This window comes from Pagrus pagrus, assembly GCF_965226575.1.
Source record: "Pagrus pagrus genome assembly, chromosome: 23".
Lineage (NCBI taxonomy): Eukaryota > Metazoa > Chordata > Actinopteri > Spariformes > Sparidae > Pagrus > Pagrus pagrus.
The window spans coordinates 12,622,306-12,641,546 of record NC_140205.1 but is presented as its reverse complement, the minus strand read 5'-3'; the positions used below and the strand labels follow the sequence as shown (position 1 = coordinate 12,641,546).

The 19,241-nt window shown below is 44.0% G+C and overlaps 2 protein-coding genes across 5 annotated transcripts in view; both read left to right on the top strand.

Moving 5' to 3' along the window:
• Positions 1-5,308, top strand: part of nrcama (neuronal cell adhesion molecule a) — a 56,729-nt gene extending 51,421 nt beyond the window's left edge. For all 4 annotated transcript variants that reach the window (XM_084345395.1, XM_084345393.1, XM_084345392.1 and 1 more), the window contains one exon: positions 1,569-5,308. In XM_084345395.1, coding sequence (XP_084201521.1) covers positions 1,569-1,803 — 235 coding nt within the window. In that variant the 3' untranslated portion in view covers positions 1,804-5,308. The remainder of the gene's footprint in view (positions 1-1,568) is intronic.
• Positions 5,309-7,083: 1,775 nt separating this feature from the next.
• On the top strand, positions 7,084-17,366 carry cntn1b (contactin 1b). Its single transcript, XM_084346525.1, has 24 exons — positions 7,084-7,209; positions 10,651-10,769; positions 10,864-10,899; positions 10,989-11,115; positions 11,209-11,390; positions 11,548-11,643; positions 11,745-11,957; positions 12,065-12,161; positions 12,247-12,431; positions 12,537-12,661; positions 12,787-12,904; positions 13,014-13,164; positions 13,252-13,379; positions 13,553-13,725; positions 13,828-13,951; positions 14,060-14,227; positions 14,365-14,514; positions 14,606-14,676; positions 14,778-15,030; positions 15,130-15,251; positions 15,622-15,811; positions 15,895-16,016; positions 16,105-16,261; positions 16,346-17,366. The coding sequence occupies exons 2-24, from the start codon at positions 10,715-10,717 to the stop codon at positions 16,426-16,428; spliced, it is 3,126 nt and encodes a 1,041-aa protein (XP_084202651.1). The 5' UTR covers positions 7,084-7,209; positions 10,651-10,714; the 3' UTR covers positions 16,429-17,366.
• The last annotated feature ends 1,875 nt before the right edge of the window (positions 17,367-19,241 follow it).

Here is a 19,241-nt window from a genome sequence, read left to right as displayed (position 1 = left end):
CAACTGGTTTTACTATGTCATCATACTCACTGACATAGTCAAAACCATAACCACAGCAACAACATTAACACTAGACTTCAGCATTAAAAAAATACTACTTCATTAGCTTCCTTCATTTATTATTTTTACCGTAAATGCATTGAGCTTGACAATAGAAGTGAAGTATGTTAGATTCAGACTGTAAAGCTTGCCTAACATTGACTGGAGTAGGACGTTTTTCGACGTAAAGAACAAACTGTACTGACAGAAGGTAACAGGCTTTATCTTTTGGGGGAAAAGTGCATTTTTGAGTATTGCATGTAAACTGAAAGCATCTCATTTTAGAAATCGTACAGAAAGGTAAAGTATTGCAAGCGACTGAACGGCACGCATTTGCAAAATCCCCTTCAGCGGTGGTCACCAACCCTATTTCTTAACGGCAACCAGGCTTAAAACAGCACTAACACTATACGATAAGATGCCATAGACGTAGCTGAGCTTCGCCACTGTACAAGAACCAGAGACTATGTTATCGTGCATTGTAATAACTATAGAGTACAAACACTAGAAAACACAACAGCAATATACACCAATCAGCCACAACATTAAAGTGCTACCAGGTGAACTGAATAATGTTCATCATCTTGTTACAATGCAATGTTCCTGGCATTCATGTGGTTGCTCCTTGACAAGCACCACCGACCCAAACAATGTTGTAGACATTACACCCCCTCATGGAAATGGGCAACTCCAAGCATGAGTCCCAGTGGGACAAGGTGTTGATCTGGCTTCTACATTCCCCAGATCCTAATCCCATGTCCAATCTGTGGAGGCCCCACTCTTGATCAGACTTGGCTGTGACCTGTCGAGGCATGGACAGAGGACCTTTGGGGTGTCTTGGGATTGGGATCTGAGGAATGTGAAGGCTAGGTCAACACCTTGAGGTCTTTGTCATGTTCCTCGCGCCATTCCTGAGCAGTTTTTGTGGTGTGGTAGGTTGAATTGTCCCACTGTGGAGGCCACTGCGGATCAGTCCTAAGGGTTGTTAAGTGGGGCCTCCATGGATCGCACTAGTTCCGGCACATCCCACGGATGTGTGATGGGATTGAGATCTGGGGAATTTAGGGGCCAGTTCGACACCGTGAGCTCTTTGTCACATTCCTGAACAGTTTTCACATTGTGGCAGGGACGCATTGTCCTCATTGCTGGGGATCAACTTTTTTTTGTCCATGAGAGGATGTACTTGGTCTGCAACTGTTGGGTCGGTGGTGCATGTCAGGTGGCATCCACATGAATACCAGGACCCAGTGTTTCAAGACCTTTCTAAGTACATTGCATCGTATCAAGATGATCAATGTTCTTTATGTCACCCGTTAGTCCTTTTAATGTTGTGGCTGACTGGTCTATTCTGTCCTCATGTATAGTATATGTGGTATTTGTGCAGTGGAAAAGCCAGGTTACTCATGTAAAAGGCTTGTGCTTTGATAATCGGCTATCCACCAGGGTTTCTGATCACTGCAAAAGTTTAACAAACTGCCTTGGCTACTTTTTCAACAACCTTAAATCCAACCTTTCCCTACCCTTTATAGTGACACGGAGGACCACAAGCCGCTGAAGGGTAGCCGGACACCATCCAACGGGACGGTGCGCCGCGACGAGAGCGACGACAGCCTAGTGGACTACGGGGAGGGCGGGGACGGGCAGTTCAATGAGGACGGCTCCTTCATCGGCCAGTACAGCGGCAAGAAAGAGAAAGACACGCACGAAGGCAACGAGAGCTCGGAGGCCCCGTCGCCTGTCAACGCCATGAACTCGTTTGTCTAACGAAGGGCCTCTCGAGACTGCCGATAACGCCCTCATCTCCACACCCCGCCAGCCCCTGTCACACTGTGACCTCCTCTGATCGACACACACTCAACATGGCAAAGACCAACACCACATCCCCCCCACGAACGAGCATTGGAAAGAAGGTGTGAAACGAGGGATGTGAGGACTCTGAGAAGGAGAGGAAGCAATATAGAAAAGCAGAAGGAATGTACCAGAAAGAGTTTCACCACTCGGACTGAGCAGAAGTGTGGCCAAGTGTGTGTGTGTGTGTGTGTGTGTGTGTGTGTTAGTGCCATTTGATCTCCTTTGCAAACACACTAAACATGATGTATCCAAATATATATTTTATCTAAGTACAGTACAGTACTTGACCCGCAGGCAGGCAAATATGCATCGAATCACACTCATCAACACCTGCATGGACTAAATCATGATTCTATTAAGCATTTTACCATCTTGTGTCAGTTGTTGCAGAGGTGAGCTGCGTGTTGAGACTGTATATGGTGCACGCGTACTAGTGACTGGGGTTCGCCTCTTATTGTTTCTCTTTTTTTTTCAGTCGAAGTGTTCAATGGCGTACGATATATAGAGAAAAAACGGCAGCGGCGTCTTTGTGGACACCGCTGTGAAATGTGTGACTCAAAGTAGAAGCTAGCATATGTCTTTTTGAGACGGATGAACTGTTTGTACATATGTAATAGAATAAGAAGAAAGCTATATTTCAAGGTCAGGGATGTCCATTTGTATTCATTGGAAACCTGGCGAGAAACACTTTGAACTCAGTGTTCGATCACTCCTTATCACACCAGCCAGCCAGCCAGAACTCCCACACCTACTTTCCAATCGACCTGTTTTTGAGCCTCGTGTTTTCTCAAGCTTTTCTTAACTTTGCATTCTCAATTTTTGCGTCTCTTTCCTGAACTAGCGTTTTACACACCTAACCTCTATGCTCCTTGTTCCCGAGCACTAACTGAACACAAATGGAGGTGTGATTGATCCAGTGTCATCAAGTGCTTCCACCCCGAATCGTGGCCGCCGAGCAGGCATTTGTTTTAGGTGATCATGGTAACCTCTGAAATAACCATTCCCCCCCCCGACACTGTGTCCTGATAGCATTTCCACTTGCTACATGTCGAGGTTGACTGAGAGTGCACGCTGTAGTTTGTGGATATTTCGATGTCGGCGATCAAGAACCTCTCAGCACGGTTTCTAGTGCCTTTGTAGAGAACAGTGACTTAGATCCATAGATTTACATCACCTCTTCATACACAGGACAGACCTGGGCTCAGTGCAGTTCAAACAGAATCCCACTGTACGTTAACTTTAAAGGCTATGCTAGTATTCAAAACTACATTAGACATTCAAGGTAAATAAGCTCTATGGGACTGCGCTCATGTTGAAGAATTTGTTGACTAAAACTAAGACCCTTTATGTGAGCTAGGTGGTCGTTAAGTGTTGTGAAACATCAGTGCAGGCTTATTAACTTCAAATACCCTCCTCGAGTCTTTAAAGGTGCAATATGTAAGAATTCATACTCCCAGCAAATAGGGGCAGCATATCAACGGAGTAACTGCTAACTGCTGCTAACTGTATTCCATGAACGTAGCTATTGTTAGCTTGTTAGCTCAGTTAGCCATGCAGCTAGCCAGTATTTACACCGCCAGCACAGGAGCTTTGGACTGCTTGGAGGAAGGTTTTCAGGCCCAGGGCTAGCTGGTTAGCATGCGAACACTGGATGCAGCACAATACATAGCAGCCTTGGACATAACTGTTGATAATTTCAGTTAATTTTTCAATATTTTAATTCTTACATATTGCCCCTCTTAATAGTTTTCAACAGGACTGAAAACTACTTTAAAACCGACCTTTTACGCAGGTGTAGGCTGGCATTAGTTGCGAGGAACAGATTGTTATGGCCTTGTCGACAATCATACACCCAGTTATCATCAGTCTGTGTACTAAATCACACCACCCATCTTAGAAACAAAGGCTGAGGAAATAAAAATGTGCAGGAAACCTGATGTCAGAGCATGGACGCCTTCGTGAGATGTCTTCATGTGTTCATTTCAAACATCCTCCTCCTAATGCATTCACCTTGAGGAGGAGCTAAACTACTGCCAACCTACTCACCAGGTAACTGCCAACAGGAACCAGACTAACATCTGGCACGGACTATTATCAGAGTGGGACTTGCTGTTACCGGTAGCACTTAGAAACGAAGGGGGGTCGGAAAAATTAGTGAAAAACTGAATGTGGAAACAAGTGTACCTGTTTATGTGAATGAAAAACTCTTGCTTGTTTCACTGCAAATGGTAAAACACACTGGTGACTTTTGGTTTATGCATTTAACCTTATATCTGTGTATGTTGTCACGTTCTGAGCGCAGAACTCAGTGAGTTTTATATTCCTGTACATGAATGAAGCTTGTGTGCGAACGTTCGGGTGAATGAGAGTGAGTCTGTGTGTGTGAGTGTGTGTGTGTGTGTGTGTGTGTGTGCAGCACATGCATGCTACTGTGTTACAGCGTGCGTGATGTATACTATCGCTTTCGATTTCCATGGATAAGCGTCTCTGATTCCGATGTGTGTCCAGCAGTCTGCTCCTACTCTTCAACAGGAGATATATTGTTTTTCAAAACATTTCCACGTCTTAGGTTTTTATCATAACTTGCATCAAGTTTTTAGGTTTGCGATGTGTCAGCTTTCCACATGTAGATATTTTTGTTGTATTTTGTAAATAACGGCTTGAATTGAGCGTAGACGTGCTGAGGTCGGAGGTGAGAGCTCGACCTCGAGCGGCCCTGCTGCGTTTATGGGCAGGAGGGCCGAAAAATGGCTTTGTGTGAGATGAGACTATTTACAGTTTTCACTCTTTAATTTGCTGTGAAACTTCTTTTTAATTTCTTTCATTTTTATTTTCTTTTTTTGAACTTGTCAGGTGGATTTGCTAGCTCAAATGTTTAGCCTATCAGGTATCAAAGGAGATTATTTAACTTGTGACTGAGCTCTTGTGACACCTGTATTGTTTCTGTCTCTGACAGTTCATGCACCTTTTTCTGTATTTTTTACGAAACGGCGCGCGCTTAAACAGGACGCATCATTTCAGACAGATCTAGTTTATGACCACATCTGGAAAGCTGTCGTCCTAAACTAGACATCAAGATGAAACCGATGCATCCTTTTGAGAGTGAGCATCTAAAATGAATAAAAAAAACACAAAAACAAAAACTGTAATTTGGAGCATACAGAAGGATGGCCGGCATGGAGCAGATAAGCTGGCACATTGGAGTGTGAATACCCTGGAAACATGTTCTAGTGACTGGTGAACATACAGTAGGATATACAGTATATGATATGATATAATATGACATTCTGGTTAATGTTGAAGCTACATGAGAAGCATGAAAGGCTGTCAAAATGGTTTACTCTACAATATAATATTGCAAAATATTTTGTATTTTAAATGAAGTTTAAAAAAAATGAAATAAATGTTGGTTTCAGGATTTCAAATCAGTGACGCTTTTTTCTTTGTGGTCATATGTGTGAGTGGCTCCACCTAGTGTTTGAAAATGAGAATGAAAAACAAATCTGTCAAACAACCATCAGAGATGAACCCACTGAAATTAATCCATGGAAGATTAACACACATCTGGTGTGTGTGCGCATGCGCCATCTGTCTGTCTTTTACTCTCATATGCTGGAAGAGCTTTACTCTAGATTTCCATATGTTTCTGTCAGGGACAACCAATCAAAAAATATGACACCTAACTGCTACGATGCAGATTAAAATGTCAATTTCAAGATTTAAATAAAGCTTTTATTTGCCACATGCGCATTTAGTATGTTCCGTGAATAATAACTAGAATAAGAGTCAATAAATGATTGAAAAAAGAAAATATACATGACTTTAAAAAAAACTCAAAGATATAATGAGTATTTGCAAGTAGTACTAAAGTGTGTATTGGCTCATAGAGTCACATATATGCCTCGAGGATCACACCATGGTTTCTTTACTCATACAGCCGGCGTCTGGCATCTGTCATGAATTATAGATTTGTCTGAAGGTCATTTATCATGCACAGCACATGGTGGGGAGCAAGACACCGGCTGCAGTCTGGGCACATTTTCTGTATTCTTTGTCAGATATTTTCCTTAAAGGTCACATGCCACCTGTTCAAGTCATACTCCCAACAAATAGGGGCAGCCGATCACCAGAGTAGCTGCTAACTGTATTCTGTTTATATATCATGACTGTGGCTATTGTTAGCTTGTTAACTCAGTTAGCCATGCAGCTAGCTGGAGCACTGGGGGAGTGTTGGTGTTTACATCTTTGGACCACTGGCAGAAATGTACTCAGACCTGGGGCTAGCTGGTTAGCATTCTAACTTCAGCATCTCTATAGCAATCTTTGACATAACTTCAAAACTGTTTTATTCACATTCTGTTGATAATTTAAGTTAATTTCTGAATGTTTCAAAATAAAATTACATATTCTTACATATATTACATATTAAGTGAGTCACATAGTAGAGGATCAAATCATATTTTCTTTACTCATACAGCCGGTGTCATGCTTGTGTCATTAATTATAGATTTGTCTGCAGGTCATTTCTGATGCACAGCACATGGCGGGGAGCAAGACACCGGCTGCAGTCTGGGCACCTTTTCTATAGTTTCTTGTCAGACATTTTCCTACGCCTTCAAAGGTGCAATATGTAATAAATAGTCACCTGTTACAATTCATAAATCCGTGACTTTAGCTATTGTTAGCTTGTTAGCTCAGTTAGCCATGCAGCTAGCCGGCCGACTGAGAAAGTGGTGTTTTCACTGCTAGCGTAGGAGCGTTGGACTGCTGGGAGAAAGGTTTTTTTAGGCTAGCAAGCTAACTTTAACACAATACACAGCAGTAACTTTAAACTGTTATTTCATCACTTTCTCTTGATAATTTCAGTTAATTTTTGAATGTTTCAAACTAAAATTCTTACTTATTGCCCCTTTAATCATATTAATCAACCCTAATATCCCATTAAGACCTATCGAGTCTATGTGCGCCATGTGTGTGCATTCATGTACTTGATTTAAAATCAGGTATTAAAGTAATCCAATAATATTCTCAAAAGGATTACTGGTTTTGTTCAGACTATAAAGGCTTTATTTCCCCTGTGTGGGCTGCAGCAGCAGCAGCAGCATGATGACGCGCTCATCCCTCCCACCCTCTGCTCTCATCGACCAATCACAGCCGCCTCCTGGCTGCCAGCCGGCGGTGTCACTCCGCCACTTTCCTCCAATAGAAAAGTTCGGTCGGACGGGACGCTCCGGCGGGAGGGCTGTGGGGATGATGCGGTTCGGGTCCAGGTGTGCCATGAGGACGGTGCTCTGAAATCCCCCCATTTCTCCTCCAAAGGTAAGACCGACACCACCGGAGAGTGTGTGCATGGTGTGAGCGGCTCCTGTGTGTGGACTGAGGGTGAGCCGGGGTGTGTTGGGTGCTGTTGTGCAGAAATGGACCGGCTCGGGAGGAGTACCGCAATGCAGAGCAGTGAATTTGCCGGTGCCGCTCAGTCGTCACAGGGGTGAAGTGATGTAAGGGGGCTGCGCAGTTGCTTCTCTCGGCTTTTTTTCCCTGCTTTTTTTCGGAATGGCTGCTTGTCAAGGAGGTTTTTTAGCTTCTCCATCTGCACTTTTAATGCTGAGATTAGAAAGTGTGTGAGCAGAGGAGGAGACACAAGGTGAAAAGTGTCAGAGACTGCATGCGTCAAGGTCGCAGGAAGCTGCTGATGCACCATGGCATCTGTTTGGTGAAGGGCTGAGTGTACTTCATGGACAGGAGGGCAACTCCCTTATAAATCAAAACACTCTGAAAAGATTGGATTCTGCACCGTAATGTCAGAAAATCAGGAGCTATCGAGTCAAAAATAGTTAGACTTAATATGAAGTCTAAGATATTTGATGTTGGTGGCTGAATTATGATATACTGCAGATCCACATCCACAGCCCCTCTCCCCCCGATCCCCTGGACACTAGAAAAATGCAAAGATTGTAAGAGTCCAGCAACAATTCAGCCACCGCTCCACCCAACCCTTTATAAATATGTCAAAAGTATAGAAAACTGCGAGGCTGCAAGCAGCCGAGGGGATACAAGCCCATGTGTTGCAGATCAGAAAGCCAGAACCAGCCCACTCACTCCCCCAAACAAAACAAATGGGCCCCATTTCAGTCGAGTCACTGCTAACAGCGTTATTTCTCGGACCTGGTTTTGAGTCTGTTTTTTTCAGCAGCAAACATGGTGATTCAGGCAGTCACAAAGACACCGAGCTTAATGCATGTGCTGACCTAAATTTCGCTGGCCTGTCCAAAGAGGATCTGTCAGGGGATTATTGCGAAAGACAGGAAACGGATGAAAACACTCAGATGAATTGATCAGAACAGAATGTTCCGCCTGCAATCTCTCAAACCAATGCTTTATATATAAAAGTGTACCGGGATCTCAAGTTTATTGTGTTTTTTTTAATGTTATGTCACTTTTTGCTGCTCTTACTCCCACAAAAACAGCCAGTTTGAAGACTGCAGCCAGCTGCTCATATAATGCGCTGTTTATTAGTGTTGAGTCATCAGGAGAGCACAGGAGGAGCCAGCGCTGCAGCCCTGTGCATGTAGATGTGCTGTATGCTGGACGAATGCCACTGTTCTCCCTCTCTCTCTTTCTTTCTATCTCTGTGTGTTTGAGACAAATGTGGCTCCTGAGGCACATGGATGGGAGGAGGCGGACAGTTTTCTCTTCCGACGCTGTGCCTTTCTTATTCCGCCTCCTTTTCACATCCACAGTGACTCAGCGAATAACTGTGAGACCGTCTGGTTGCGTGCATTTGTTGTCATACGGTGGCTACAGTGATAATTATATCACGTAGAGGACAACACTACATGACCTGCTTACATGTCAAAACAGTTCTTGTTGTTTTCCTGATTTCCTCTTGATTTACTGTCCCTGATCACGTCCCCTCGGCCTGTGACCCTATAGGAAGATTATGATCAGATGTAGCCTGAGCTTTAAGCTGGATGTTTAGGTCTGTCAACTTGGAGTCAACACATCTAGAGCTCAGCTCGACTGTGTATACTCTACGGAAAACAATATATTAATGTTGCGCATGCCTGTTGGCTCTGCGTGTCTTTAAAGGAGACATATTATGCTCAGTTTTATTTTGGGTTACCACTAGAACAGGTTTACTTAATGCTCAAAAAACACAGTGTGTGTCCATTGTATTCCCCCTCTGTCTGACACACTCTGTTTTAGCTCCTGTCTCTTTAAGGTCCCCTTTCAAAAAGCCCAGTCTCCTCTGATTGGTCAGCTCACACATGCCTGAGCCAGCACCGCTGACAACAACAGAGCAGCTACGCCAAATCTATTCTTAAATGCCAAACGAGCCGCTAGGCATAAACTATGCAAATGTGTGACTCTATGACATCATAGTGTGATGTCATGAAGTCATGGAATTACAGGCGGGACTAGGGACGAGGCGTTTCAGGAGCAGAGTTTTCTGTGGGAGAGAGGAGCTCCTGTTGGTGCGGACTATAATTTACACTGCTGTTGTTCCTTGACAATCTTCACTGACATTTAAAAAAAAGTTTATACTAGTCAGCTGGTCTAGAAGTAAGAAAACATTCAGAGAACCAAACATTGAGCACAATTTAATCTATAAGGTTAAACATTGTCTGAAAAATGTAAATAAATATAAATAGTACATTATAAGAACCATTTGAAACTATTTATCACATCTTTCAATAACTACTCACAATGATGTCATTGTTTACTATCAAATAAAAGCAAAGCCCCCCAGAATAATCTTTAAAACTGTCAATAAGTGCATAATGAATGATTTATTAACCTCAGTAAAGTATTGTTCTCCCTGAAGATGAGGTAGCTGAGAAAACATAGGTAGCTGTTGCATAATAACGTGTGTAATTATCTTCATAAAGAAAGGAAAAGCTTAGTAAAGGTTCAAGAATGACATAATAGAGGATCAGAGGAAGCTGCATGTAGTCTGATAAATGACCTCCAGTGATGTCACTCAGTGGCTAACTTGCATTGTGGGTAATGTAGGAAAGATCATTTGTTTTAAACTTGCCATGAGTTATAGGAGTGAACAGCTAGACCAGCTGTCTGGTCAATTTACCACAACCATCTTTAAAGCATGTAGGGAGGTGGAGGGAGGGGACTGCTTCATGTTTTATCCCCCATAGTGGATTCTGCAGATTTTCCTCTGGGAGCTTAAGATCAACAACACCCCCCCACTTTATCCTGACCTGTTTATCTTGATCAATCCTGGGTTCATCCTGCTTTACATCTCCATGTTCCTCCCCCAACCTCGCAGTCTCAGGCTTTTCCCTCTCTTAATATCTCTGTCTGCACAGCTTGTTTAAGACTGAGAGCTGAAACACTGCAGTTGATCTCAGCAGCGCTATTTCATCCTGCAGAAGTGCTGTGTAAGCATGTGTGACGGCAGCACAACAGGGGCTCTGCAGTGCTACCTTGTGTCTTTGTTAACAGACAGCCCCTGTGTGCTGGGCTGTGTTGCAGGTGCCTGGTCTTGTGGATGTGCACGCGCTCTGCATGACTGTTGGCAGTGTTCTGCTGCGTCACGCACATCCTGAATCATTTATACGCACACTGAGGATTCAAGCTAGTTCTGTGCTCGCTCTGGTTCTGGTTTTCTGGTGTGGAAGGTCATGTACAGTCACCCGTCTGGTATCTTCAGGGTCACATGAGGGTCGTGATGAAGCTGAACAAATAATTGCTAAGCCATTCAGTTTCTGACAGCCTGCAAATCTTTTCTTCTTGTCTCTCCAGTTCACGTTCTGTCCCTCGACTTCTTATTTGCGTCCCTCTGCCCGTCCACCTAACTCCGCCTAACATGGCTTCCACTGCTTTACTGCTTCTGGCCCTCTCCTCCTCCGTCTCCCTCACAGGTAAGAGGCACAGCGATGCCTGATCCATTTTCCCTCAGAAAGTCAGTACTACCTGCACACCATTAGCTGACACCACCATGTTTTTGCTTTGCAGTGGCCGTCCTGTTTGGCGAGCCCAGAATCTATGGAGGTGAGTCCAGTTCGTGTTGCTCCTTCGTCACAACATTTCTAGCTGATTTCAAATTAAACGTTTGCTAATTGTTGTGTCAAATCCGTCAGAGGATGCTACTGGATATGGCCCCATCTTCGAGGAGGAGCCTGTGGATGTGGTCTACACCGAGGACTCCCCGGATGGGAGGATCTCCATGAACTGCAGGGCACGAGCAAACCCACCAGCTACATACAGGTTATGCACATTAAAAAGACATTTTCAATTCAAACCGATAACATACTCAATATTATGTCCGTCTCATGTAGAATTGTATTGAATCACTACCAGGTGGCGCCGTGACAGCTGGGAGATCAAGCTGATGGAGCAGCCGGACGAACACTACAGCCTCGTGGGAGGGAACCTGGTGATCAACAACCCCAGACAGAAGAAACACGGAGGGACGTACATCTGCGTGGCCAGGAACATCTACGGCACCGTCATCAGCAAGGAGGCCAGGGTCAAGTTCGGATGTGAGTATGCCAACGCTGCTGGTGCAGCTGGGAAGTAGAACGCACATCTGGTGATGTCTTACATGACCTAAAGTCAAATTAGTGTTTTTCACTGATGTGGCGTTTTGGATGTTTTGTTCTTGTCTATTTTCTTATTTTCTCCTCACGTGTGTTGTAGTCGTGGAGGAGTTTCCTCAGGAGGAAAGAGACCCAGTGTATGTTAAAGAAGGACAGGGAGCCGTTCTGCTGTGCGCCCCTCCAAAAGCCTGGCCACGTGCGTACAAGTCTTCACATCTCCGTTAGAAATGTCAGTCTTGTGAAGGTAACTTACAACACCTAACGTGTCCATGTCCTTCTCTCTTTTTTACGTTACAGAGGAGGTGACCTACCGCTGGATCTACAATGAGTTCCCCGTTTTCCTGTACACGGATCGACGTCGCTTCGTCTCCCAGAAGACGGGGAACCTGTACATCTCCAAAGTGGAAGCTCAGGATGCAGGAAACTACTCCTGCTTTGTCTCCAGCCCCGTCACCGGGAAGAGTGTCTTCTCCAAGTTCATCCCCCTCATCCCCTTACCACCTGACGATGGTAAGCAGAGACGGAAAAACCTCTTCATAAAGAAAATTTTGAAAACATGCGCATTATGTTTTGTTTCTCGTCTCTGACATCTGGATATTTACTGTCTTTGGCCTCAGGTGAGAGAAAGTACCCAGCAGACATCAGGGTGAAGTTCCCAGACACTACTGCCATGCTGGCCTCTAATATTACATTGGAGTGCTTTGCTCTGGGAAAGTAAGTTTTCATTTGTTTATTCATGCTTTTATAATATGCAGGGCAAGAATCCCATCAGTTGAATCTGTTTTTTGTGTGTTTTCAGCCCCATCCCTCATATTGTTTGGAGGAAGGTGGACCACACAGACCTCCCACCAAATCACGAGATCAGTGAATCAGGAGCTGTGCTTCATCTGTACAATGTACAGTACGAAGATGTGGGAGGATACGAGTGTGAAGCCATCAACACTAAAGGAAAGGACTGGCACAAGGCCTGGCTGTATGTGGAGTGTAAGTGATTTCACTGGAGTGTTGACTTAATGTAGAAATCATTGGTGCGTATATTTGAATTCCTTGTTGAATATAATCGTCTTTATGCCTGTTTTGTTGTTACAGCTGCTCCAGAGTGGGCGGAAACCATCAACAACACTCAGATCGACATCGGCTCGGAGCACACCATGCGCTGTGTGGCCTCAGGGAAGCCGTTTCCTTTCATCCGCTGGTACAAAGACGGATACATGGTAAGAAATCATACATTAAATTGGAAGGGTTAGAGCAAATAACTTTGAAATGTATTCAGTTACATGGTAAATGTGTGTGTGTGTGTGTGTGTGTGTGTGTGTGTGTGTGTGTGTGTGTTGTCCAGTATGGAAAGGGAGAATTGAAGTTTTCCAGTCTGACTTTCGACGACTCAGGAATGTACCAGTGTATCGCAGAGAACTACTGGGGCATCAAATACGCCAACGCCGAGCTGCGAGTCATTGGTGAGTCAGCAGTTTTTCTGAACAGTTTCGAGGACTGTTGCTAGAGGATATCATGAAAGTGGGGACAACAATGACGAAGCTTGAATCCACTTAATAATCTCTCTTTCAGCCTGCGCTCCCACGTTCGAGTTTAACCCAGTGAAGAAGCAGCTCCTCGGAGCTAAAGACGGCCGCGTGGTGATCGAGTGTAAACCTCGAGCTGCTCCCAGACCGCGCTACACTTGGACGAAGGGCAAAGAGCTCCTCTTCAACAACTCACGGTCAGTCCGGCTTGAAATAATACACTCAACAACAACTTCCTGTCCCCTGTCGAGCAGCTTATCTTAACTAAGTGTGTCAATTTTTAGCATTTCCATCCAGTTTGATGGGAGTTTGGAGATCCTCAACGCCACCACCAATGATGAGGGTGTCTACACCTGCTTTGCTGAGAATGACAGAGGAAAGGCCAACAGCTCTGGCTATCTCACCATCACAGGTCAGTGAATATGTGCATATACAGTCAAACCAAGCTTCTTGTGTGGGGATTGGGGACGTGTACATATTTACCAACTCTAACTGTGTTTGTGTGATACATGGATGCAGTAAACCTTTAATAGTGACATGTTCTTGCATGGTTTTAAATTTCTTAATGACTTGTCTTTCCCCTAGAGGCTACCAGCCTCACAGAGCCACCTGAAGACACCGAGGTGAAGGTTGGAGATGAGGTGGTTCTGAGGTGCGCCGCTTCATACGACCCCATGCTGGACATCGCATTCATCTGGTACATTGACTACAGGGTGATCGACTTTGACGCTGAGTGGCAACACTACGAACGCATTCTGGTAGGGCGATGGTTCATCTTAAAGGTGTCCCGCAATCTTTTCCCCTTCTTTTTTTGTTCCCTTCCTCCTTTCATCTCCTTGTCTTTGCTTCCTGTCGTTCAGAGCGACGACGGCAGCGGTGACCTGAGAATAAAGAACGTCCAGGTTTGGCACGAGGGTCGCTACACCTGCACAGCTCAGACAGTGGTGGACAGCGACACCGCGTACGCTGATCTCAAGGTTGTAGGTCAGTCCCATCTTCCTTGTCTCAAAAGATCATAGATGCTGAGATTATTTTTCACACAACTCTTTACCCGTTTGTCTACATATGTACCTTCTTCCCTCATTGATCCAGGTGTTCCTGGGCCTCCTGGTGTGATCCGGGTCGAAGAGATCGGGGACACGTGGGTGAGGCTGTTGTGGTCTAAAGCAGCGGATCATAACAGCCCCATCCACTACTACACCATTCAGACCCGGCACTTCTGGTCTCTGAATGAAGACGACTGGAAGGACGCCAGCTCCTGTGAGTACTGCTATCTGCCAGTAGGGGGCCAAGTTGCCCTGCAGTTTGGATTTACTGGAGCATCAGGATCACTTTAACCTGCAAGTGAAAATGTACTTGCACAATACAATTCAACATGGTATTTGTGTCTCCTTCAGCTCCAGCCTTTCTTGACGGCAGTCTGGAGAAGGCAGACGTGACGGACCTGTACCCCTGGATGGAGTATCAGTTCAGGATCATCGCCACCAACGAGCACGGCTCTGGAGAGGCCAGCATCCCCTCCCTGAAGATCAAAACCTGGGATGCTGGTAAGGAGAAGATACTAATATTTGACCTTTTTAGTCAGGAAGTTAAGACGTGTTGGATAAAAAAAACTCTAATGACCTTTTTCCTTCCCAGCACCAGTGGTTTCTCCCACTGATGTGGCAGGTTACGGAGGTAGAAACGGGGAAATCATCATCTCATGGACAGTAAGTAAGCCCTGAATTTACTCGACACCAGAAATGACTAGCATCAAAAATCAAAGAGGTGTTTTTTCTTTCTTTTTCTCTTTCCACAACGGACACTGTAGCCGGTGCAGCCGTGGTTTTTCTCCGGTAAAAAGTTCGGCTACATTGTGGCCTTCAAGCCTCACGATGCGTACGACTGGTGGTACGAGACCATTTCAGACCCCGAGACGAGGCGTTACGTTCACAGGGACACCTACTTTGTTCCCACCGATGAAGATTTCCAGGTCAGAGAGTTTCAGGTGAAGATCAAGTCGTTCAATGTGAAAGGAGACGGACCGTACAGCCTCACTAAGGTCATCTACTACCCAAGAGATGGTGAGGATTTAGTTTTTTAGTTTTTCAGTTTTAGGTTCTTACAGTCCATTGTGACACTAAAACTAAAACTCTTTTCTCATCCATTTGTCTGACTCACAGTACCTACAGAGTCTCCGACAGACGTCTATGCCAGGCCGGTGTCCTCCCATGAAGCTCTGGTGTGGTGGTTGCCAGTGGTCGACACTGGTACAGGCCTGCAGCAGTACATTGAGGGATACCAGGTACAGTAACTGAAGATTTCTATCTAAGGTCATCTAAACAAATAGAGGGCAGCATATCACAACAGTAACCGCCAAGTACCGCTAACTGTAGCTGCTATTGGCTAGTTAGCTCAGTTAGCCATGTAGCTAGAGGTCAAGACTGTGAGCGGTATTATGAGTATTACAGGGCTAGTTGGTTAGCGTGCTAACTTCAGTAGATATTTTTGCAACACAATACATAGAAAACTTTGGCATATTGTCAAAGTATTGCAGTTAAAGGTCAAGGCAGGCAGCAGTTAGCCTTCATGTCTTTACCAGAAGCATTAAAATAAAGTGTGAAAACAGTATTGGACTACAAGTTAAACAACAGTGAATACTTCTTGCTTACCAGGTCAAGTACTGGAGAAAGTACGATGATCCAGAGCCGGGAGCAAACCGTATATTTGTTGGAGCCAACGTCAATCAGACCCGGTTGGAGAATATGCTGCCAGACGCCCACTACCTCATTGAGGTCCGCGCCTTCAATGGAGCCGGCCTCGGACCTCCTGGTGAACACTGTGAGATGTTCACAAAGAGACCACGTAAGAGCAATTACTCAGATTATCAGAAGATTATCATAATGATATACAGATCTTGATAATAAACAAGTTTGTTGTGCCTACAGCACCACCAGACCCTCCCAGGATGTGGCGCTATATCTCCTGGACAGGACAGTGGTTGTATGTGTGGTGGGATCACATCCAGTACGACTGGTTTGGCAATATCTCCTTCCCTCTGTACTACAAGGTGAGTGTGGAAGTCTGCACAGCTTTGATAACATCTATTTAGCCTGAAAATACCTTTTTTTTAACCTCCCATGCCTTTTTTTCCCCAGGTCATGTTCAGAAAGACGGGCTACATCTACGGTAAAGTCTACATCACCGGCTGGCACTTCATGGACTTCCCCATGCCTCAGGTTGGAGACTATGAGCTGATGGTGCGTGGCCGTTATGAAGGAGGAGACGGTCCAGTCAGGAAGATTAGGATTCAGGGTGAGACTGAAATCATACAGTGATCCATTCAACCTTATTTTGTCCTCTTGGTGCGTTTGTCTCACGCTGTTTCTGTCTCCTCAGGTAAAGCATCGATGTTCACGCCCTCTCTCAGCCTGGTGTCTATGGTGCTTCTGGCGCTTTGCATTATGGGATTGCAAATTTAAGCCTGCCACAAGCGACTTGTAAATAATAGACTCTGGGAAGTAGATGTGTGGACGTTGTCCTCCAAACACTCCTCACAGTGATAGTCATCATGCATCGCAGTGCATCCTGCATTCGTTCTGTTGTAACACCACACGGGAAGTTTGTTTTTCACAAGAAAAGACCCGCCACTCTTTATGGACTTCTTCTGAATGAACAAATGTGTAGGACTCCTGCATCATCCACAGCTGTAAATCTAAAGAGGAGATCCAGAATGTACTCTGTCGTATCCAGATTTGTTTTTATCAAAGCCAAAATGAATGGAGACGAATGCTAATTGTTGGAGCACGTATTTCTTTAATTAAACTCTCCACATGCTGTCCCATTCAGCAACGTCCTGATCGTCTTCTGTCGTTCAACTTCTGTGTTTCCTCTCTTTCATCTGTATGGAGAAACAGTACCAGGTAGAATATAACCAACAGAATGTGGGATGTTATTTGTAACAAGCACTATAAAGTTCTCAGATGGTCAAGTAATCAATATTATGTAAAGAAATGTATCATACTCACTGTATTTGGTTTACACATATTCAAAACAAGCTTATTCCTCACTATCATAAAGCTCTAGGATTTAAAATGTTTCTTTGTGTCACGTTTGTTGAACTTTTTTTAGTCATGTTTGAAACTTTCAATGGTGCTGTCTGTCTAACTAATGTTTTATGGAAATATTCATCATAACCAGAATCATAGACAGTTTTTCCTGAGTTTTAGCTGCACTGATGAAAGCGGCATCGCTTCGAGACAACTTCATTTGAAACCAATGATGATTGTTGCAGGTGAAAATGTACCATTGGACTGAACCATGAGGCCGGGGTCGGACAGAAACTGCTCTGTATCACATCTGTATGCTAATTTATTTTATGTCAGATTGCAAACCATTAAACAGAGTACAACAATCTACAGTATTGTATCATTGAGTCCATTTTTGATTAGACTTTCACAGATATTCCCTTTGACACCGTGTCCATCACTAAAACCCTTAGAGCACAAAGCTGTTTCTGGGCTTTTTATTCTTGAGCTCTGCATTGATTTAGCTATTCAAGAAAAGTCAACATGTCGGTCACTTTCTCAAGAGACAACACTCACAAAGTGACAAAGGGCTTAAATGCAGTCCACAATTACATGACGATCCACAGCTGTGCTGGAGGTGTGTCCACAATTGCTTGCAAGAGCTCATCAAATCCAAATCACCATCAGTTAGCAGGGTTACACAGTATCTTTAATGCCTGACACCAAGGAGAACATTTTCCCCTTTTAGTATTATTTACCCAGAAAGGGCTCCAGTCCATCGCAGATAAAATATAAATATAATATGTTTTAAATAAAAAATACAGACAGACCAGCTCTTAAAGCTGACCGCATAAAGCAGAGAAGTCACTTTTAGAAACACACAGGTAAAGTACAGACAGTTGATTTAGGAATTTGGCCACAGATTTGGTCAGTTATGTTTCACAGGACACCCAAAGGTGTAAGAGTCTCTAGTCCAGTGATCCCAAATGCTTCACGCTTCATGAGAGCTTCCTTTAAGGTACCTCCTCGTCCTCGTTTTGGCTCCTGCCACATTTTGACTCACTGTTTTTTCATTGATATATAAGTATTGCACAGCAAAACCATGGGTGGAGGTATGGGCGAACTCTGTCTTCTTTGCAGTCCAACAATTCAAGCCACTGATCATTTATTTTACAAAACTTAAAGAAAGAAAAACAACAGAGCCCATAAAGACAACACTTTTAAGTGCCTGCAAGTGATACCAACATTAATGAAACTTAACTTTGTGTCGGAAAAGATGATGATACTGCTATTTTTCTAGAGTTCATGAAGTGCTGCTTTATTATACTATTTCAGATGGATTGAGCCTGGGGTTTGGTGATGACTGTTATTAGTGTTACATTTAAAAAATGGTGGTATGAATGATGGTTTTTGAGTTTTCTCAGAGCCTGCAGTTTGAATGCGATGTGTGAACCAGTGTCAACCAGCAGATGGCAGTGCAACCATGTGACAGTTAACAACACTTTGGTAGCATCGAGTCCAATCACAGACTCAATATGGCACACAGCAGTGTTTTTATTACTAATCTGAACTGTGGCTTGTTTTTATCATCTGGAGTTGTCTTAGCGCTGCAAAAATATGATCATTAGGAATCAAAACATTTTCCCATTTATCTGCTGAGTATTCTTTGTTTGACAAAACACAACATTATTCTTTTCTTTTTTTATTCTTCCTTTTTTTCACACTAATTGCTACTGTAGCATTGTTTTCCTTCATGATTATGTGTTGGCGCTCGTTCCATTTACAGTGTAAACATCATATCCATGTTTGCGTGTGATGGCGTATCAGGAAAAAAAAGGTGTGAGGGATCCTTTTTTATGTCTCTCTGCTTTTGTTTGTGCTTTAAAGGCAGCTTGCGTGCGTGCAGTACAGTAGTCTCTGTGTGGGTGGCTTTTATCTCCCCTATTTCCACCTCCATTACCAGCATTTCTCCCATTTTACCTCCTTCCCCTCAAACAAATTACCCAGACACAGAAAATCCCATGTGAGGCTGAAATCAATGCTGCCGTCATTTACAAACAATCACAGCAGATGCACAAAGGTGAGTCTCCCATAGCAGGGGGAGTGAGTCTTCCTCCAGAAGAGGATATTGAAGAGCGTGTTGTTGTGAAACATGGTTCCTTTTCACATGCTGTGGTCTGACTACTCTGTGGACAATGAACAACAGCAGCAGAGTATGTTCATTACTCATATCGTTTCTATATAGAATGAAAAGTCGTGTTTTTTCA